General features: G+C 50.4%; 2 protein-coding genes across 4 annotated transcripts in view; both read right to left on the bottom strand.

Moving 5' to 3' along the window:
• LOC111160038 (tyrosylprotein sulfotransferase 2) overlaps positions 1 to 8301 on the bottom strand; it is a 49840-nt gene extending 41539 nt beyond the window's left edge. For 2 of the 3 annotated variants that reach the window (XM_022522818.1, XM_022522821.1), the window contains exon 1: positions 7990 to 8021. The gene's annotated coding sequence lies outside the window, so the exon portion shown is untranslated. Of the gene's footprint in view, positions 1 to 7989; positions 8022 to 8233 lie in introns of those variants that run through there. The other variant, XM_022522819.1, reaches the window with a different exon arrangement.
• A 6372-nt stretch (positions 8302 to 14673) lies between these two features.
• Positions 14674 to 21786, bottom strand: part of LOC111160060 (crystallin beta B1) — a 13189-nt gene continuing 6076 nt past the window's right edge. The window contains exons 4-6 of the mRNA XM_022522869.1: positions 20413 to 20545; positions 17055 to 17197; positions 14674 to 14949 (exon numbers count right to left, since the gene is read on the bottom strand). Of these exons, the coding sequence (XP_022378577.1) occupies positions 14766 to 14949; positions 17055 to 17197; positions 20413 to 20545 (460 nt within the window). The 3' untranslated portion in view covers positions 14674 to 14765. The remainder of the gene's footprint in view (positions 14950 to 17054; positions 17198 to 20412; positions 20546 to 21786) is intronic.

Here is a 21786-nt window from a genome sequence, read left to right as displayed (position 1 = left end):
GGTCTGCCTCTGGGGGCCCCACCCCTGTACTAGGGGCCCCAGGGGCGGGGCTGTTGTAGGGGGGCGACCTCCAGACCTCCCTGGGCCTCCGCCTCCCTGCCCAGCATCTGCACACCACCTACTCCCACGCCACCCAAAGCCAGGTGATCACGGAGTCCTTGCTATCTGTGTAGGTTCGGTTCTGAAGGTTCTGGGGGCAGGATGTCACTCACAGCCAAAGGAAGTGGGACAGAGAGTTTCTAATGAGATAAAGGAAGAGCGGGGGTGGGGGAGTGGGGAGGTTGGGGGGTGGAGGGGAAGTGGTGCCAGTGGGGGAGGGAGAAGACAAACAGATGGAGAAAGCCAGCCAGAGATAGAGAGAGACAGTGATGGAGGAGACAGAGTCGGAGAGACCTGAGCAGAGGGAGATAGGGATGGGAAGGAGAGAGGGAAAGACAAAAATAGAGACCCAAACAGACGCAGGGAGCAGGAACGAGATGCAGGAGCAGCAACAGCCTGGAACCGGAACCGCAGCCTGTGTCCTTCCTCCGCAGTCAAGGCTCCTGGGGCTTCCCGGGAGGAACAGAACCTTAAGAGGAAGGTCACTTGCCAGCCTGGCCCCTGTGAGCCCCACCCCCTGTCACAGGGCTGCCCAGATTCCCACCTGCTGAGGGCCACCTTCCCCATTACTCTCACCTGTTTTGTACTTTTGTTCAATGGCTTCAATATTACTAGAACATTTTCAAAGGAAACTAGAACCCACTGGCTTGAATGAAAAACATGTCCTAATTAAAAAGAAACTGCAAAAATAAATGCAAAGGAAGTGATCTTTCAGCCTCCTAGCTGGGGGCGGCCAACCAGGGAGCCCAGGGGGAGATGGGGATGGCAGGGAGGAGGAACCTACCAAGCAGGGGTGTGCTCCGCCTTAAACAGCAGGAGCTCGGAGAGAAGTGCTAGGTTAGTGCCACTCCCGGGTCCTCCAGGGTGGCACTGTGTTGTGACTCAACTCCTGCTGACCTCCAATATTAATACCCCACTCCACCCCCACGGGCACATCAAACTTCCGGAAGTCTGAGCCATGAGTTCTAGCAGACCTGCCAGGCCACGGGGTCTCACAGTTCCCAACTTTTGCACCAGTGGTTCTCTCCCCCTGGAACACCTTTCCTGCCCTCTCTTACCCAGATAACTCCTACTGGTACAATTTGTACTCCCCTCTGCCCACCTCCAGGAAGCCTTCCCTGACTGTCTCACATCCCTGTACCAGTATCCCCCAAAGCACTTAGCACCTGTACGACCTCTCTGGCCTGCTGTCTTCTCCACAGGAATGCACAGGGTCAGACATTCCTCACATCCTTGCAGGACCCGGCATAGCCCCCTTCGTTGACTAAATGCAAGAACAGACTAAAAAAAGAAGCGAAGGCCCCCTGACGCCCATGGAACTGTCGAAATCAAAACAAAACCTTCTCTGAGCTGTGTGGGAAAGTTTCAGGCAGAAGCCCCAAGAGCCAAGTATCCAGCAGGCATCCAAATATTACTATTTTACTATCACCTTACAAAATATTATAACTTAAAGGGACCCAAGAGATAATTAGATCGGGGGTTGCCAGACTTTCTGTAAAGGCCCCAGCAATAAATATTTTCAGTTTTGTTGGACCTCATGGTCTCTGGCAGAACCATGAAACTCTGCCCTGTAGTACAGAAGCAGCCCCGGACAGAATGGAAATAAATGAGTGTGGTTGTATTCCAATAAAACTTTATTCACAAAAACAAGCAGTGGGCCAGACTCAGCCCCGGGCGCTATAGTTTGCCAACTTTCCAGGCAGGCACCTAGGTGAGAGGTGTGGTTGACTTTTTTCTTGTCTGATGCCTCCACTGGAGAGTAAACTCCAGGAAAAATGGGACCTGCACCCCAGCATCTAGCCAAGAAACTTCTACACATTCCTGTTCTACAAGTAGTTCAGTGACCCAGGCCCATTGCCAGGTGCTGGGGCCGCAGATGCCCATGGAGGGCAGTCCTCAGTGATTTCTGTGCAGTGAAAGGATGGATGGGTGACTCCCGCAGGTGGCCTCTAGAGCTGGGGCAGATCTGAGTTAAAATTTCTACTGCTGTCACATCAGGCCTGTGTCACCTCAGGGCAAGTGACTCTGAGCCTCAGTTTCCAGTGGTCAGTCACAAATGGCCCCCTGATTCCTTGCAAGGACAGAGAAAGTGTATGGGATGGCGTTCCCGGAGCCGTGCAGCTGGTGTAGATACATTGGGACACAGACACACACTCACCACGGCACAGGGACCTCTGCAGGCCCCAAGTATCTCATTGTGGGTTATGTGGAGACCTGAACCAGGTAAAGTGGGGCCCTGGGGCCCAGAGACAGGGGCTTCCCACCCAGGGAACATGGAATGCGGACAAGCTCCCAATCTGTCAAAAGCCTCGAGGCTTCTAGGGGCTGGCTAGGTATCGGGAGGCCTCAGACAACCTCCAATGTCCTAGAAAAGCAGAGCTGGAAGGACTATTGACGAGGGTGGAAACCAGGGGTTAAAAATCTTTGGTTTTAAAGCAATGAACTGTGTGTTCACGTGACACCCACCCAGGCAGGCCCACGGTGTTCTCAGAGCCCTGAAAACCTGTACTGGACCAGAGGGCCCTTGGGGCCAGACTGCTCATGCATGCAATGGTGGGGAATGGTGTGGTGGGGACCACAATGATCAGGAGAGCCCAGGACATTTAAGGGGGAGCTTCAGGCCACTCCAGTTTGGCCCAGGCTCCTGAGTTCCCAAAAGAAGTGGGAAATTGGATGATTCTCTAAAAATAACCGAATGTTGGCTCAATTTAAAATAAAATACCATGGGAGCTAAATAGAAACCGCCTTGTGGGTAAAAGGCATCAGCTGGCAGCTTGTTACAGTCCAACCTGCCCATTTCATAGGTGGGGAAACTGAGTGTCAGAGAGAGAAAGCACCTCGCCCAATGTCACACAGGAAGCCCAGCTGGGACTGAGCCACCTACCAGCCCATAGCCGGCCCCAACTGCTCAGAAGTGTTGGGGGGAATAGGAGGGAGTGGAGGGATCAGGGTTGAGGGGTAGGAATCTGGACTTCACAAGCCAGAACCCTGCTTGTTCTGTCATCCAGGATGGAGTGCAGACAAACGGGCAGGGAAAGGGATAAACGTGCATTAATAATACACAGCAGTTTGTAACAGTATATGACAATACAGTAATAATAACCGACACCTTCTGAGTATTTTCTATGTGTTGGGCATTAAGACAGGGTATCCAGGGGGAGTAAGATGGTAATTAGGAGTGCAGACTCTGGATTCAAATCCTGTCTCTCCCACTTCCTAGCAAGATGCCCTTGTGCAAGTGACTTCACCTCTCCGTGTCTCAGCTTGTCCAATTCCTATGGGCACTGGGAGGATCAAATGAGTTCACGTACACAGAGCGCCAAGAACACTGCCTCGCGTCTGGTGAGCTCCGGGGGTATCAGTTGTAATTATGGCCTTTTGACAGATGGGGAAGCTGAGGCTCCCCAAGGGACACGCATCGCTCAAGGCTCCAGCAGCCTACGTCACCCTGAGCTGTCGTCAAATTCTGCCTTGCAACAAGGTAAGCACTTGAGCCCCGTCCGCTCTCAGCCAATCCAGGAAGCTGGTCGTATCTGCACCTCTGCTCTATAGATGGGAAAACTGATGCAGCGGGAAGGCAGCCAGGGAACACAAATGCACACTGGCTGAGCAGAACAACCGGATTCTGATGGAGACGCAAGCCCTTGAGCGTGCACGCTGCCACCAGGCCTGCTCTCTGGCCACAGCATTCCAGTCAAAAGTCTGGTGGATGCACGAATGCACTTGGCAGACAGACTGGCAGCCCTGTGCTTGCCTCCCACCATCTGCGCACACGGGATGACATGAAGCTCCTCCCCAGGGCAGGTGGGCACTGCCCTAGGCCGCCCTTCCCTGCCATTTCTGGGGCTCGGCTCACCTCACAGGCTGTTCTCAATGAATTACTCCCATGAATCCTCCTCATGCCACAACTTAGGGTGGAAGAGACCAGAGAAGGGCCGTGGGAAGGCGCAGGCATCTCAGAACCTTCTCCAGAGTAGCCCCAGACAACATGAATGCATAGCTGTGGAGCACAGAGAAGGGGCCTTGCAGATGGCAGGAACAGGTGGCTGGGGGTAGGGGGCGGTGGGCCGGGGGGGGGGGAGCTGCTGTTACCCAGACAAGTTTCTGCAGGGCCACAGGGCCATGCCCAGGCTCTCAAATCACTACCATCAGCCACTGCTGACCCACCTCTCTTGCTATGAATCTGTTCACAAAGCCACATCGATAACACGGTTTGACAGCCTTACCAATCCCAAGGCGGCACTAGATCCAAGTTCTGACTCAGTCCGCACCCATTTCCCCAGCAGGATACACTGAGGCCCAGAGACTCTTGCCTAGTCTCCTGAACCCTTATTCCATTTCCCCAGGCTACCCAGGAATGCTTGGTTTTACAAGGACAAGGAAGGAAAGTATGCACAAATGAATAAAGGCAGGAGGGGCTGGTGACAGGTGTCAGAGGCCCATCTCAATGACCATCCCGAACAGCAGCTGCCCAGGTAGGATGAGGCTGCTCGACGGGAACCCAGAATGCACAGAGGGATGCAGGGTTCAGTTCCAGAACCAACACATGACAGGCTTAAGAACATAAGGAGGAACGGGCGACCTTCAAGAAACTTGGTTCTTCAGTGAAAATGCCGTGCTCTGACCTGGGCTCTCCCCCAGGCAGCTTCACTCTCACAGAAAGCAAAGAGCATGACAGAAGAGGTGGGGTCCCAGGCATGGGGGCAATGCCAAGAGAAGGGAGGGGATGTCTGCGTGTCATCCCAAGGGGCACCAATGGGACCTGTGTAACTCAGGACTGCAGGTCTCAGGTCTGGGGGCAGAGGCAGCAGGGAGGTGGCATCTGTTGAAACAAGCAATGGGTCCCTGAGGCTGCTCAGATGGCCCACCCCACATGGCCACCAGGGGACGTCACCTTCAGAATGAGCAAAGGTGGCCGGGCTGGGGCCCCGGCCCTTTTCGCCGCTGAGGGACTGGCCTCTGCAGCTGGCCTCGGGTGGGAAGGTCTGGGCAGTTCCACTCTCTTCCCTCCTCCCATGCACAGGTTCCTAACAGTCTCCACCAGGTCCTGAGGCGGGCACTGCAACTCCCTCGGCCCCTCAGTGCCCCCCACCCATCTGCACAGAGCTCAGGAGAATACCCTCAGCAATTTTGTCCCTGGTGGTCCCAGAGATGCTCCCGGTGACCCGCAGCACACTCCTTATGCTGCTAATGAGGCATTTAACTCGATGCGTATTGGAAAATAATTTATAACGAGCACATCAAAGCCAGTGATTTCAAAGACTATAACTGCTTTGCAGACTACATTTATTTAAGATGATCGGTACCCTCCTCCGCCGCTGGTGAGATTATAAAATGGGGCAGCTGCTCTGGGAACCTGGCACTTCTTCAAAAGGTTAAACACAGAATTACCATCCGATCCAGCAATTCCACTCTCAGGGATATACTAGGGAGAACTGAAAACACAGGGGCACACACAGACTGGTACACGGATGTCCACAGCGGCAGTGTTCACAACAGCCGAAAGGTAGAAATAACCCAAATGTCCACCAGCTAAGAATTGCATACCCATGCAATGGAGCATTAATCAACCATTAAAAGGTAAGGAAGCACAACTAATGAAACAAATAGAACACTGTATGTTAACTAAACTGGAATTAAAATTAAGAAAAAAGGGGCACCTGGGGGCTCAGTGGGTTAAAGCCTCTGCCTTCAGCTCAGGTCATGATCCCAGGGTCTTGGGATCAAGCCCCACATCAGGCTCTCTCCTCGGCAGGGAGCCTGCTTCCTCCTCTCTCTCTGCCTGCCTCTCCACCTACTTGTGATCTCTGTCAAAACAAATTAAAAAAAAATTAAAATTAAGAAAAAACCAAAAACTTAAAAAATAAAAGGTAATGAAATACCAAGGGGGCCTAGGTGGCTCAGTCAGTTTGGTGTCTGACTCTTGGTTTCAGCTCAGGTCATGATCTCCGGGTCGTGAGATCAAGCCCTTGTCTGGCTCCACGTTCAGCAGGGAGTCTGCTTCCCCTCCCCCTGGCCCTGCTCCCACTCATGTTCTCTCTTTCTCTCTCAAATAAATAAATAAATAAATAATCTTTTTTTTAAAAAGTTAAAAAAAAGTAAGAACTGCTACACACAGCCACATGGATGGACCTCAGAATCATCCTAAGTAAAAGCCACCAGTCACCAAAGGCCACATTGTGCATGACTCCATTTACAAGAAACATCCAGCACAGGCAAATTCATAGAGGCGGAAAATACATTAGTGGTTGCCAGGGGCTAGGAAAAGAGGGATTGAGGAGTGATTGTGGATGGGTCCAGGGTTTCTTTTTGGGTGACGAAAATGTTCTAGAATTAGGTAGCCTTGGTGGTTACACAACTCTGTGAATATCCTAAAAAAAAACAAAAAAACAAAAAAAACCCTACTGAATTGAATGCTTTAGAAGGGTGAATTGTAGGATATATGAATTCTGTCTGTAAAGCTGCTATGAAGAGATTTCATGAGGTTTTAAAAAATAAGGCGATAGACACATTCACTGAGTACATAATAGAACAATAGGGATTCAGTACAGTAAATGGGTTCACGAATGACTCAAACCCAATTTCAGTCATGGAAACTGAGGCTGGATGAGGAGGAATGACTCGCACAGACTACATCACTACTAAACCAGAGTGAGTCACCCCGAGATTTGCCAAACTCCAGAAGCCTGGCCTAACCATCAGGACACCCAGCTGAATGAAAGGAAAAGACATGGGGTATGGAGAGAGACATCTGCAGCCCAGGATGGGAGGTTGATGAGTGAGGGAAAGGGCCAATCACCTGTGTGGGTTTCAAAACAGGAAGTATCCGACAATGCCTATAGAGTGCCAGAGAAGGCTTCCAGGATGGGGCGCTGCCTGAGGCTTCTGAAGGATGAGTAGGAGTTTGCCAGCTCCCCTCCCCAACAACCATACATGACACATGAGGTCAGGAGGTCTGAGGGTGGGTTTCAGCTCTGCCACATCCTACCTGTGGGACCTACTAGGGCCGTGGGCAGATGACCTTTCTGAGCCTCAGTTTCCCTATCTATAAAAGGGGAAGAGGACAAATGATAGGCACAGTGCCTTGTAACCACTGCACTCCATTGGATGGTTCCCACCCTTCCTCCCGAGGGGACCGGCATTTGAGTGGGAAAGTCAGACCTGACCTCTCTGCCCCACATAATAACGAGTCTGGCAAGTCCGGCAAAGCAAGCCTGGGTAATCAAGCCCCCCTTCCTTCGCTGCCACTCCCAGTCTCAGCTTTATCAAGCACCTCCCGTCCAGCCCACACTAAGAGGGGGAGTTTGCCGGGCCTGGGTTTTCTGGAGGAATTTCGCCTCCTCCTCCCCAGCGACCCTAAGTTCACCAGGGCTCCCCCTACCCCATGCTCTCGGCGGCCCCCTCCCTAGCCAGAGATTCCGCCCCCCAATGCCTCCACTCTGGACACGCCTCGCAACTGCACGGCGTTGCAAGTTAACTTCCACGCGCCCCCCGCGCGTCCCGGAGCCCTCCCAGGGGTCCCCGCACGCCGCGGAGGGGCCAGGGACCCCGACGGCGGTGACACGCCGCCGCCCCCCCACTCCCTACACACACACGGGCGCTGAGCGCCGCCCGGGCGCGGGGCCCAAGACGAGAAGAGCGGTCAGGGGGCCGGGGCTCTGCCGCACCCCGTGGACAGCGCTCGGGGCGCCCGGCGCCTGCGGATCCTCGAACCGGCCGCGCGCGCGCCACCTCCCGCCCAGCTCCCAGCTCCGGAGCCCCAGCAGCCGCGTCGGGCCCGGGAAGAAGCCGCCCGGGCTGAGGGTTCCCCGGCCCCCGAGGCCGACCCACAGACGCCCCCCTGCCGACGGCCGCGGCCCGGGCCCCACGCGTCACCCCAGAGCCACCTACCGTGCAGAGGCGCTAACAGGCGACCCCGCGCGCGGGGCTACTCCGGGCTGGCCAGCCGCCCCGGTAGGGGAGGGGGAGTCGCCCGCGCGCGGGGGCGGGGCCGCGGCGCCGTGACGTCGAAAGGGGGCGGGTCCTGAGCGCGGCCCCGCCCCGCCCCCGCGGGCAGCCTCCAGACGGCGCGGAGGGGCGGGACGGCCCAGGAGCTGACCCCGCCCCGGAAGTCCTATTTTGCTGGTTCACTTACCCCCAGGACGGGCGGCTCACCACTCTTCCTGTAGGGACAGGTCTGTTTCGGAGAAGTTCTCTTCTGTGTGTAAGCAGCGAAGTGGAAGGTCGTCAAGAAGTGGTGTAAGAGAAGACTAGACCCTGGACAGAACAGAGTGCTACTGTGTGTGTAACACAAGGAAAAAAGAGGGAGGGGCTATCATATAAATTCATAGACATCCCAGGTTCTGAAGAAGGGGCTGATTTTGCCCCGCTCCCCCAGCCCCACCCCAAGGACATTTGACAATATCTGAAGACATTTTTGGTTGTCACAGCTAGGGTGCAGGGGTGTTCTACTGGTGTCTAGTGTCTAGAGACCTCAGATGCTGCTAAACATCGTGCAGTAACACAGGGCAACCCCTTCCCCACCCACCCACCCCACGGGGCTGAAATGTCAGTTGTGCTGAGGGTGAGAAACCCGGACATACATGAGTAAAATAAAACTACAGGCTTGTAGGTCTCAAGATATTTAACCTCTCTGTACCTCTATTTCTTCATCTGTAAAATGAGTATATAATAGATCTATATGTGCGTTACATTCATATGCATTGAAGGAAGGGGAAGGAAGGGATGCAGGTTTACCTTTCATTGTGAAAAGTTTTGTGTGTGTGTGTGTTTTTAAATAAATCCGTAACAGTTACAACCATAACAGCAAACACAGACACAAAGTGCGAAGCATTTATCTAAACATTTCATCTATATTTACATATTTAAACTAAAAAGAGCTTGTGTGATAGGTATATTATCATCCCCATCTCACAGATAAGAAAACCAAGTCATACGGATATTAAGTAATTTGCCCCTGGCTAGCCATGCATTCACTCATAGCTCTTCATAAATTAATTCATGGATCCAGTGAATAGTGCCTCCCATGTAGAAAGTATTGGGACTGACAATATGAAATCTCCTGTCCCCATGAAACTGGCTGTTACCGAAAAACAAAAACAAAAACAAAAACACACATCATATAGTGTTTGTTGTGCATATAGTAGAGGCTTTGTATGACTAACTGCATAGTAACTCTGCTGGGTGTTTTCCTTTTTTAAAAAATATTTTATTTGTTTATTGGAGAGAGAGAGGGAGAGAGGGTGCTTACATGAATGGGGGGAGGAGCAGAGGAAGAGGGAGACACAGACACCCTGCTGAGCAGAGAGCCAGCCTCAGGGCTTCCGGCTCAATCCCCAGGACCATGAAATCAGAACCAGAGCCCAGGGCAAACGCCACCCAGGTGCCCCCCTGCTGGGTGTTTTCTAATGGCCCTTTGTGGGTGTAAAAATGGACATCAAGGAAGACATCTGAAGGGGGAGCATTTCTTTAATAACATTCTAGCTAGCATCTCCTGAGCGCCTTGTGTCAGGCACTGGGATTCTGCAGGTGACAGGAAGACAAAGGCCCCTGCGTCCAAGGGGGAAACCAGACCCTTCAACAAGCATTCACGATAAAGTGGGCACCTCTAATTGGAGAAGAGGAAATGGGTGGATTTAACGTGAGCCAGGGAGGAAGGGCCAGGAGTGTTCACACTAAGTCCTGAAGCCTCGAAGAGTGTGTCAGTCACAGAGACCAGCAGGTGCAAAGGCCCAACAGGAAGCACCTTTCAGATGCAGACTTGTGAGAAGTGCAGTGGACAGGATGTGGGGAGAGGGGGAGATAGGAGGTCAGAGGGGTCTGCAGGGGCTGGATGCTGCAGGCGACTGTGGGAAGGAGTCAGGACTTTGTCTTGTAGCAATGGAGAAACAAGGAAGGTATTCCGTTGGGGAAGGACATGGTTAGTTTTGCTTTCCGCACAGATCCACAGAGCAGGACAGCAGGGAAGCTGCTTTGGAGGCTCTTGAAGTACTCCAGGGGGGGTGACCAACCCAGGGTGGGGCCAGAGGCATGGAGGGAGTGTTCAGGTTCCAGAAACATCTGGAAGACAGAGTTAGCAGATCTTGGTTTGGGGGCTAAGGAAAGGGACCGGATGATCAGGTTTCCAGGTTGGACCTTCTCCTATCAGCCCTCTGACTCAGCAAGTCTCAAGCTAGCTGTCCCCTCCTTGAGGAAGCCTACGGGCCCCCCAGGAGGTCCTGATGAGGTGGCCACTGGCCCATGCCACCCAGGAATCTGATGTGACTTTGAAAGCAGAAGAAGGATCTCATCCTGTCTGCTCCTCCAGTCTGTGAACAGCCAGGTGGGGGCCTTCTCTGCCTTCTCCCCCGACATTTCCCCCAGCACTCAGGAGGCCATCAGCCAGTATTTGTCAGAAGCAGGAAGAATAAATGTGGCATAAATGTGATTCCCAAACTCCAACTCTGACGTTGAGGAAGATGTGGCTAATGATGATTCAGGGACTTGCTGTGCTTTAAGGTCCTTATATGTGTTATATTCAAGTTGATCCTTTATTCCTTCCAACAACCTGCTTACTCCCATTCTACAGATGAGGAAACAGAGGCTTTGTAGGTTATTTGTCTTGACCACAGACAACAGCTTGTAAATGTCAGAGCTGAGATGCCGACTCAGGACAGTGGTGGGAGGAAATGGCCCTGCAGGGGACAGGAAGAAGCTAATTTAGAGGGGCAGGTTGTTTTCTCCGGCTGGAAGGACCTGCACCCCTCCTGGGTGGGTACCCAAGTTTCAGCAAGCACCCTGATATTACAAAGCTGATCCAGATGCCTGGCCGTCATGACAACAAGGCTCTAAAGAGATGCTCACCTCTCTAGAAGTTCCTCAGGATACCCTGGCACAACATTCCTTTGCCAAAACTCGATTGCTATGTGTCCCTCAGCGTCTGGCTCTGGCCACCTCTTCTGGGTGGTCCTTCGACCCACACACCCCCCTACCCCAACACACACACACTGCTGACTTGGAATCCGTACCCTGTTGCCCGGAATATGGTGGTTCGCCTTCTGTTGCAGCGGATGGGAGAGAACATTCCATAACCAAGGTGCTTTATCTTCCCAAAGGCTCATGACTCTGAGATTCTTGAGCTGCAATCTGATGTTGGAATGTGATGCCATCCCAGCTGGCATGGCATTTGGAAGCCAGCCTTTAGGGCAAAGCTCCTGCGGGGTCAAAACCAGCAAAGAGAAGCCCCCCAGAAAGCTGTGGGCACTGTAGCCATGGGGCCAAGTCTGGCTCCAGGGGTTACCTCCAGCAGGGTGCCCATCAACTGAAACTCTGAGTTTTTTACTGAGAAAGTAAAAAACTCAGAGTTTCGGTCTCAAGATGAAACGTGTGACTTATCTTTAAGCTCTGAAACTCTGTTCCTGGTGGTGAGAAGCTCACATCTTGTTGGAATTAGGACCCATGGCAGAAGAAACAGGTCCATAACTCTTACGTCCTTCTCCCTCCTGGCCTTTTTCCATGTTCCGGTCTTGGACTTGCTTGTACTTTGTATTTGCTCTTGTTTTGATACATGATGTGTTTATTCATAAATTTGTTAACAAAAGTTAAACAGGGGTGCCTGGTGGCTCAGCGTCTGCCTTTGGCTCAGGTCATGATCCTGGAGTCCTGTGATCGAGTCTTGCACTGGGCTCCCTGTTCAGCAGGGAGTCTGCTTCTCTCTTTCTCTCTGCTCCCCTCCTTCTCACCCCTTCTCCCCACCCCCTAACTCATGCTCTGTCTCTCTCAAATAAATAAATAAAATCTTTTTTTAAAAAGCTAAATAAATGGGGTGCATGGGTGGCTCAATTGGTTAAGCGACTGGCTTCAGCTCAGGTCATGATCCTGGAGTCCCGGGATCTAGTCCCGCATCAGGCTCCCAGCTCCGTGGAGAGTCTGCTTCTCCCTCTGACCTTCTCCCCTCTCATGCTCTCTCTCTCACTCTCTCTCTCTCAAATAAATAAAAAAATTCTTTTTTAAAAAGCTAAATAAATGTATAGATATGATGACAAATCAAATATAAAATAATTACTTTGTTATTTCTGTCCTAGCTGTTGCTGGTTCATCTTGCCAAGTGCTTGTCTCATGTTTTAGCATTGCTGACATTCACCTTGTTTGTAAGAAACACCCATAAGAAAATGAGGGCTTTGACACCTTTCTTTGAGTTAGAGCAATCTGGAAAATCTAGATTATGAATACACATAAGTTTTACCACTCACCGAACCAGTGGATTTCTGTCCTGTTTGCCTTTTATGGGACTCACAAGATGGATACCCAGAAGAAAACAAAACACCTGCTATGTCCAAAATAGTTCTTCCAAGAATTATGAAATACAAATTCTAAGTGATCAGAAAACAGTGGTGTTATATTTGAATAGAGAGTTTCTCTTTCCCTTTCTCTTTCTCATCAAATCAGGTGTCTTGTAGTCCATGAAGCCTTGGAATTGGTTTCATGTGCACCATGTGACTAGAAGGCTTGACTCCACCTTAGTAGAATTTTAAAGCTGTACCCATAGACCTTGGGAATTGAGGATGGGAATCTATGTAGCTTGACTTGGGAGTCAGAGAATCAGGGAAGCTTAGAGATGAATTGCAGAATCTTACAGCATCATGGAATTTGGGAACCATAAAATCCCATGGTTAGACAGAATCTTGGTGCTGGTTGGACATTGGAACTGCCTTTGTAAAGAACGGAACAAGTCCCAGGGAACAGAAGCCGTTTGCCCAACACTTTGCAGCTTCTAACAATAAGTCAGGGCAAACCCCCATAGCTTCAGTTTCCTGCCTGGGGATCTCGTCTTCTAGTCCAAGACAGGAGAACCTGTCTTCTAATGCAAGACACTGATCTTATTGGAGGGTGGAGGTGGAGAGAAGGAGGGTGGGAAGGAGAGGGAGCCTGCATGCCCCAGAGTTCAAGACCTTCTGAGTCAGGTGGTGCCTCAACTTTGAAGCTCAGCAAAACCACAGAGTGGGGTGTCATGAGGCCCCACCTTTCTTTCCAGCTTCATCTCCTCTGCTTCTGCCCACACAACCACCAAGCTAGTGCTCTCCATTTCAGTAAGTTTGGCCTGGCCTCACCACACACTCTCTCAACCTCTGTGCCTTTCCCATGGCACCCCAGGCCGGCCAGGTACAGCTGTGTTAAGTTGGGCACAGCACAAGGGTATGGCATTCACATGGCAGACATATAAATTCTGGCAGATGGCAGTCAAGTGTCTTGAGGAAGAGGCATCTTTTTATCTTTTGTGCAAAGGTGCCATGTGGGATAGTAAGTAAGTTTCCTGCTGTTTGTTCTGCCTAGAATGTTATCTTTCCTCTTCTCTACCAAGCGAGTTCCTGTCCCATCCCTCAAGGGCCCCTCAAATATACCCTCCTCCATGACAACACCTTCCCCAGCCTTCCTGTGTGGATTAAAGGTTAATAACATCAATCAATAATAAGTGTTGATACAGGAGTCAATATAGCCTGGTGCAGATTTCCAGAGAGCAGGCCATGTTCCATTTATAGTGAGACAGGTGATTCTCAGTGGAACTTGGACCCAGGATTAAATAACACAGCATCAGATACAAGAAAATAATGCTCTCTTTAATCTTTTTTTATTATAACAGGGGAAAAAATCTGTTTGGAGCAAGCATGTCTTTCATATCTCTCTCCAACACTTGCTAATCACCATTTTATCAAAGAGCACGCGGGAAACGGGCTTAGAGCCTTCCACAGGCGGTGGTGTCTGTTTGATACTTGGCCTTCTTAAAATTGTATTTACACAGTTGCTTTCTATCTATGGCGTAGGATGCTGATTTTCCGCTTCCTGTAGTGTTACGAAGCTTTATTTACAAATCAATGCTTCTAAGCACAAAACAGGAGGTTATTTAAAAAAAAAATATATATATATATATACACACACACATATATATATACATATAGAGAAAGAGAGAGAGCGAGAGAGAGAGAGAGAGAGAGTAAATAATACAGCAGGTGTTAAGTCGAGAAGGCAAAAAATCATGAGCATGCATGAAAGAGTAGAGTTTGAAACCACGGATTTGTTTAAGAGCATGGGCTCAGCAGCCAGCCTGCCTAGGTTCAAATGTCAACTGGCTGTGTGACCTTGACCAAGTCACTTTCCCTCTCTGAGCCTCAATTTCTTCACCTGTTAAATGGGAATGATTATAATACTGACCGCCTAGAGTAGTCCAAAAGGTACACTAAGAGAATGTGTGTAAAGAACTTTGCAGTGCTTGCTGTTTTTATTACTAGCATACATAATTATTAACACTGAGGATGGAGCGCCTGGGTGGCTCAATCAGTTAAGCAGCTGCCCTCGGCTCAGGTCATGATCTCAGGGTCCTGGGATCGCGCCCTGTGTTGGGCTCCCCACTCAGTGGAAAGCCAGCTTGGAATTCTCTCCCTCTCCTTCTGCCACTTCCCCTGCATACATGTTCTTACACGCTCTCTCTCTAAACTAAATGGATCAATCTTAAAAGAAAAAAAAAAAGACCGAGGAAGTCACAAGTCGGCAATGATCGGGGGCCCCAAAACTCACATCTATGCACAGATCCAAGAGACATTTTGGCTTTAGGAACTTTTATTTGCATGGGAAAGATGGGGAAACTGAGTCTGAGGGAGGGGCGGGGCAAGGGAGAAGAGGAAGGTATGGATTTACTTGGGGGGCTCGGCGGCCAGGACCGGGAAGCAGCCCTCACGGTGCCACTGCTTGTCGCGCAGGCGCCTCACAGCCTGCATCTGCGGCTGGAAGGCCCCCCACTCGTTCCAGTGTCGAAAGTCGCCGGGCTCCAGGAGATACTGGTACCCACGGTAGCCGGGATATTGATAGCCGACCCAGCTGGGAGGGAAGCAAGAAGGACAGGGTGGAGACGGCCAGACTCTCTGCCCGGTACCCGGACCCCAGAGCAGACCGGTCAGTTTTGCACGAGCAATCCTCTTTCTATCCTTTCTGGGCTCGGGTCACGGGAAGAGGGCGCAGCTCCTCTGTCCTGGCTTTGTCCCTTCCTGGGGTTTCCTACAGACCTCTCTAAAAGACGTTGGTTTCCCGTTCTAGAAAGTGGGGGTGGTCACTAGGGCTAGTTTATTACGGGGCAGAAACGGGAAAATGTACCAGAAGTGCTTACTAATTATACGGGGTCTGTGCGTGTGTGCGCACATGGTAGGGAGGTAGTTAGGTAGGTAGCATCTCACTGGCGGTGACCCGGGGTTTACAGAACAGGATGGGAGGGATGAGGAGGGATTGGGGATCGCTTAGCCATAAGGCAGAGGAGGACGAGGAGCCTCCTTTCAAATAATGGTTTCCTTTGTATGTAAGTGAATTTATAAGTAGTGGTCAGGAACGCACATTCTGGTATCAGCCATACCTCGGTTCAGATCCTAGCTCTGCCTCTTGCTAGCTGCGAGAATCAAAGTGGAGGGCTTATCAGAACTCCAGCTTGCTGTCTGTGAAATGATGCTAATACACCTGTAGCATCGGTTTGTTACCAAGTTTCCCTAGCTATTCACTGAGAATGAATTAGCACAGTGCTTGGTGCGTAGTTATCATGAATGATTCATTTCGGACTTCTGTCATTGCCTGTGCTGGGAGGGTCTGTCCAGGCCTTTCCCACACACCGCCTGCCCATCTTTCAAAGTGGGCTTTAAGTTCTAGCCCCCTCGGATAAACCTCTGACCTGCCCTCCACTCCAGCCGGCATATCCAGGTCCCAGAAACCTCCCGTCCTCCTCTGACCTGCTGTGTGGGCCATCTCTGACCCAGTGTTGCCAGACATAATCTCATGGGGCTATGTGGGCCTTCCTGCTGAGCTGAGTGAGCTGCCTGAAGTCAGGAATTGAGCCTTGTTCATTCCTGCCTCCCCCAGGGTCCTGGTACGTTGCTGGGCTCACAGGCCATGCTTAGCAAATTTCATGCGGGCTTCAGGGAAGAAGAAAGGCAGAGGAAAAAGCCAGCGCCTGATGCTGTTACAGGAACTCAGAGTCTGGGTGAGAGACAGAAGTCCTATACTTGAATGCAGGAGACCAGGAGTGTCTGGAACGGTTTATCAGAGGTACAGGACCTCCTCGGGGCATCTAGTCCTCCTCTGTGTTCTCAAAGAAACGAGGTCTCGGGGCTCTGTTTTGAAAGCTTCAAATCTGAAGAGTTTGGACAGAGGACACTTTTAGATCAGGGAGTCTGACGTGCCCATTGAGCAGATGGGAAATCTGAGGCACAGAAACGGGCATAGGGCTCACCCAGGTCTCACAGCACTTCGGTGATTGGTCAGCGCCCCGGCATTCACGATCTCGTCTCTCAGAAATCACTCTGCTCGGGGCCCCTGGGTGGCTCAGGGGGTTAAAGCCTCTGCCTTCGGCTCAGGTCATGATCTCAGGGTCCTGGGATCGAGCCCCACATCAGGCTCTCTGTTCCACAGAGAGCCTGCTTCCTCCTCTCTCTCTCTGCCTGCCTCTCTGCCTACTTGTGATCTCTGTCAAATAAATAAATAAAATCTTTAAAAGAAAGAGAGGAAGAAAGAAAGGAAGAATGAAATCAATCAATCAATCAATCAATCACTCTGCTCATTTCCCCAGAGGCTCTGGATTTCCCTGAGTATGGTCTTTCCTGAACACATATAGACTCATTGACCTGTATCCAGTCTGCCTGTATCACTTTTTTCTCCAACCCCAAACTGGTCTAGAAGTGTTTATTCTCTCCACCTTCCGTCTTTTTAGAACCAGTTGCTGGGTTTTTTTTTTCCATTGGCATGTAATTCATCAAAGTACAAATCCACTCTCCAGAGGAAGGAAGTTCTGTGGGTGGAATCCCAGGCACCAGCCCTGGGAGAATTTGGGAGCAGCCATGTGGCCTTTTCCTATGCACCCGATGTTATATCCTATAAGGAGCACGGCCTTTGAGTCTGTCTGGGCTTGCCGCAGAAGCCAAGGGCCTGGCTGGAGGGGTGCTTACGTTCCACTGGAGACCTTCACACTGCCCACGCGGTCACAGAAGCCGTAGACCCAGAGACTGGGCACGTCGTCCTCCTGGATCTCCATGGTGTTGCCCTTGAAGTTGGCACCTTCAAACAGGCAGATCTTGTGCTCCCGGGAGTCCTAGAGAAGAAGAGACTGGGTCATGCATGTGAAGTATCAATGGGGCAAAGAGAAGTAACTTTGAAGGGCCTCATGGATGTGGAGAGAGAGAGAGAGCTGAGTCCGCTCGGGCCACCATGGGACTTGCCCAGGATTGCCACTGTCCAGCCTGGAAGGGCCCTTCTCATATGGGGAAAGGGAATAATAGCAGCCTCAATTCTATGGCGTTGTCATGAGGATTAATCAAAGTAATCCATACATCACCCTTAGCAAAATGCCTGGCATACGCCAAGTGCTACCGAACCATTTATGCATTATTGGTATCACTATGGCCAGAGAGGCAGAGACAGAGAGGTCAGGATTTTTTTTTTTAAGATTTTTTTTTTAAATTTTATTCATTTGACAGAGAGAGATCACAAGTAGGCAGAGAGGCAGGCAGAGAGAGGAGGAAGCAGGCACCCCACCGAGCAGAGAGCCCGATGCGGGGCTCAATCCCAGGACCCCAGGATCATGACCTGAGCTGAAGGCAGAGGCCTTAACCCACTGAGCCACCCAGGTGCCCCGAGGTCAGGATTTTTGATTGACGTCACATAGCCAGTGAGAGGCAGAACCTTTCAGAGAAGCATTTCATTCCTCCCCTCCCCTCTTGCATCCTTCTCCCCTGCGGTCCCTCGCCACAGTCACAGCAGGTCTTTTCAGGTTCCTCTACACCTGGTTCATCCATGCTTCAGGGACAACGGAACTCACTTTGCAGTGGAGAAGGCTTCTAGGCTTCCTGTGGCTGACTCCATTCTCATTCTCCAGGGGCTGGCTTCCCTGAGCACCCCTGGACTACTTCCACCCCCAACTCCCACCCCCATCAGAGCCCCACTCTCCTTTCCTGCTTTCCCAGCACTCGACATGGCCCCTGTACAGCATGGGCCACGTGCTTTGTGCTTATAGATTGATTTCTGTGATTAGGTTTTCAGGAGCCGCCTCCCGGGAGGGCGGGTACCTTGCCTTTCCCGTGGAGAGTCAAGCACCCAGAGCATGCAATGGAGCCTGGCAGGAAGAGCTCAACCCACAGTGGTTTGAATACAAGACTATAAATGGAAGATGGTCAGGGGAGACATCCGTCTAATTTCCCAGGAGCCAATGCTGGGAAGGAAGGAGTCAGGAAACCCAGCAGGGAGGGAGCTGGAGCCGCCCAGGGAAGAGATAGATAACGATGGCCTACCGCAGGACAGTGGCTGGGGTGGAGAGGAGAGAGTGAGCTGGTGCTCTCAGCCCTGGCTACGCAGAGACTACCTGCTGGGCATGAAGAAGATATCAGTGCCTGGGACCCAGCCCCAGACATTCCGACTTAATTGGTCTGGGGTGGGGCCCAGGCGCTGGGATTTGTTTTTTCCTAATAACATATTTTATGTAAGCGAATATGTCCAACCTATTATAATTCCAATATGCAACCAATATAGCAACATTAACCAACTAGTTATATTCTTATTTATTTTTTACTGTGTATTCAAACCCTGGCTTTCTATGTCACATCTAAGTGCACATCTCTATTCAGACTAGTTACGGTTTAAGCACTCAACAGTCCCGTATGGCTACTGGCTACAGTATTGGACAGTAAAGCTCTGGAGGCTTCTGAAAATGCCCTGACTGGTCAGTTCTCCAAACAAGCTTTGTTGACAGATATTGCCTTTTAAGGACCATTGACTAAGAGATAAATCTATGAATTATTTTCTTTCCTTTTTTTTTTTTTTTTAAGAGAGAGAGATCATGCACAAGCATTGAGCATGGGGAGGTGGGGGGGGGTTCCGAGGGAGAGAGAGTCTTAAGCAAACTCCACACCCAGCATGGAGCCAGATGTGGGGCCCAATTTCACCACTCTGAGTTTACGACCTGAGCCGAAATCAACAGATCTTAACTGACTGAGCTAACCAGTCACCCCAAGATGAATCCATAAATTCTTATAAAGGGTTCGTTATAGCCTGATAACTGAGTCCCAAATTCTGAGAAATACATCGGGAATGCTGTGGTTGAACAATCCATTAAGATAAGTTTGGTGAAGCCAAAACAGTTGACATCATGGACATTCATGAATGTTCTTTATGGAAATTCCTATCGTGGGGGCACCTGGGTGGCTCAGTCAGTTAAGCGTCTGCCTTCAGCTTGGGTCGTGATTCCAGAGTCCTGGGATTGAGCCCCGAATCTGGCTTCCTGCTTGGTGGGGAGTCTCCCTCTCCCTCAGTTGCTCCTCCTGTCTTGTTCTCTCTCTCTCTCTCTCTCACTCCCTCTCTCAAAATGAATAAATAAAATATTTTTTTAAAAAAAGGAAATTCCCATCATGGAGGCAAAAGTTGGTTATTACTGGAAATCAACCCTGGTGAATGAAGACATGGCTGGCTCATGAGTTGTAATCAGCACAATTCTGAAAAAAAAACTGAATTCCTTAGGGATAACACCACTGAGCCACTGATCTTGGCTTTGAGTCTTCTTTAAATTATTCCATTTAACTCAGTTAAATATTATAAAGGAGCTCACTCAGTATATTGTCTTAACATCATGAAGTTCAAGGTGCCTTTTTACAATATCCGTCTTCTCAGCTCCCACACAAGCTTGAATCTGCACATTTGACGTGTTGGATAAGCACTGGGATTTTCAAAACCTCTTAGGAGGGTCTAATGTGCAGTCAGGAATTAGAAACATTCCACAAACAGAAGCAAGGGAAACACTGAAGTTTCTAGCTCTGACTGCTGGGGTATGGACTCTCAAAAGCAGCAGGGAAGGGGGGGGGGAAAGCAGGGTTCATGTTTCTCATTTGTCCAGGGCTTCTAGCAGGGTCTGGATTCCAGGGACATCTTAAGAATCAATGAAAAAAAAAAAAAAAAGAATCAATGAGCAGGGCGCCTGGGTGTCTCAGTGAGTTAAGCCTCTGCCTTCAGCTCAGGTCGTGATCCCAGGGTCCTGGATCGAGCCCTACATCGGGCTCTCTGCTCGGCAGGGAGCCTGCTTCCCCCTCTCTCTCTGCCTACTTGTGATCTATCTCTCTGTCAAATAAATAAATAAAATCTTCAAAAAAAAAAAAGAATTGATGAGCACCAGAGCCCAGCGCCCTTGGCCGTCACGCCACCCTGCCTGCCATTCCTCCTCCTTTCTCCTGCTTGTCCCACATTCTCTCGCCTGCCATCACACCTGACACCTGATCCTGCCCTCCCCACTGATCCCCCAGGACCGGCTCAGGAGCCACTCACCATCTTGATAGGCCGGAAGGACATGAGCCTGTCACTGCGGTAGCTGCTTGACCACGTGTCCCAGCGCGGATACTCGCCCTTCTCCAGGACGAACATCTCTCCCCGGAAGCTGGACTGCTCAAAGGCAACCCAGCTGGATGTAAGAGGGATGGATAGAATGATAGGGGGGCCGGGAGGAGCAAAGGCAAGAAGGAGAGAAACCATCAGCGGAAGGCTTCCCCACACCCTTGTAAGGCAGCCCCAAGACCAGTGGGTTTGACCCTAGGCTAGGTTACTTACTGGCTGTGTGACTATGGGCAAAGGGTTCTGCCTCTCTGAGGCTTGGTTTCTTCATCTAACATGCCTATTTTCTTGGAATTGGTCGATGATTAAATGAGATAGTGTGTGTCATTATGTAAGCAAAATGTTTCCCCAGTTGTGGGATTCTCATCATTTAAGTACTCCAAGAACCTGGAGTAAAATAGACGTAAGAAGACATTTTTATTTTAAACCTGATTACAGCTTGGAGAAAGTCTCTGTTGGATGCTGAGGGACCTTTGACACTCGCTAGCCTCTCTTTCTGTAACAAGGCAAGAACAGCCACCTGCCCGGAGCCTTAAGCAGGCAACAGTATAATAGCCCAGTTTTATGTTTGTTGCGTTCGTTTTTTATGGGTACCTATTACTTATTGCAAGGGATTCTGGCTTTCTATTTGTGCAAGTGATGTAAACGTTCTTTAAAAAATATATTTATCTGTGTTCAAAAAGGTCACTTAAAATGAAATACATTAAATAAATAACAGTCCTGGAAATGCAGGGGTATGGGGAAAGTTGATACAGGTGCCTGAATCCTGTGTTTGATAAGGACTGGCTTGGAATACGGAACCCACGTGGTAATTGTATGGAGGCAGTTAGAGGGAACTGGTAGTAACAGCCAGCTCTCAGATACCTCGGCGAATTAAATGTGACTGCATTTGAAGCTATTCAGTCCTCTAAGAGAACTGATTACAAGTTTGAAGACAAATGGGGCTTTCCTGGCTTTCCCAGTGCAGCCTCATTAAGGATGGGAAGTGAACTTGTGTTAAAGGGACCCCCTGGTCCTGGGGAAGTTGATGAGAAGTTTGAGGTAAGCTTTGCTTTACATGCATTCAGGAGTTCTCAGGGGACAAGAGAAACACTGACATTAGTATTATCTCCTTGAGATCTTCCTCAACCCAGAAGTAGGTGGGGGATGAACTATCACCATGGTCTGAAACATAGTGAGTCCCAAGAGCATCAGGCCTTTGTCTGAGGAATGAGCCAACCCACCCTGGAGCGACAGACTTGAAGATGGAGTTGTGCTCCTAGAATAGAGGGGAATCTGCCTCAGCCCTGCTTGATCTGGAGTAGACAAGAA

This window comes from Enhydra lutris, unplaced genomic scaffold (assembly GCF_002288905.1).
Source record: "Enhydra lutris kenyoni isolate GAN:26980312 unplaced genomic scaffold, ASM228890v2 scaffoldscaffold73, whole genome shotgun sequence".
NCBI classification, from domain to species: domain Eukaryota; kingdom Metazoa; phylum Chordata; class Mammalia; order Carnivora; family Mustelidae; genus Enhydra; species Enhydra lutris.
Note: the sequence above shows the minus strand (reverse complement) of the source record. Positions and strands in the feature narration are given on the sequence as shown.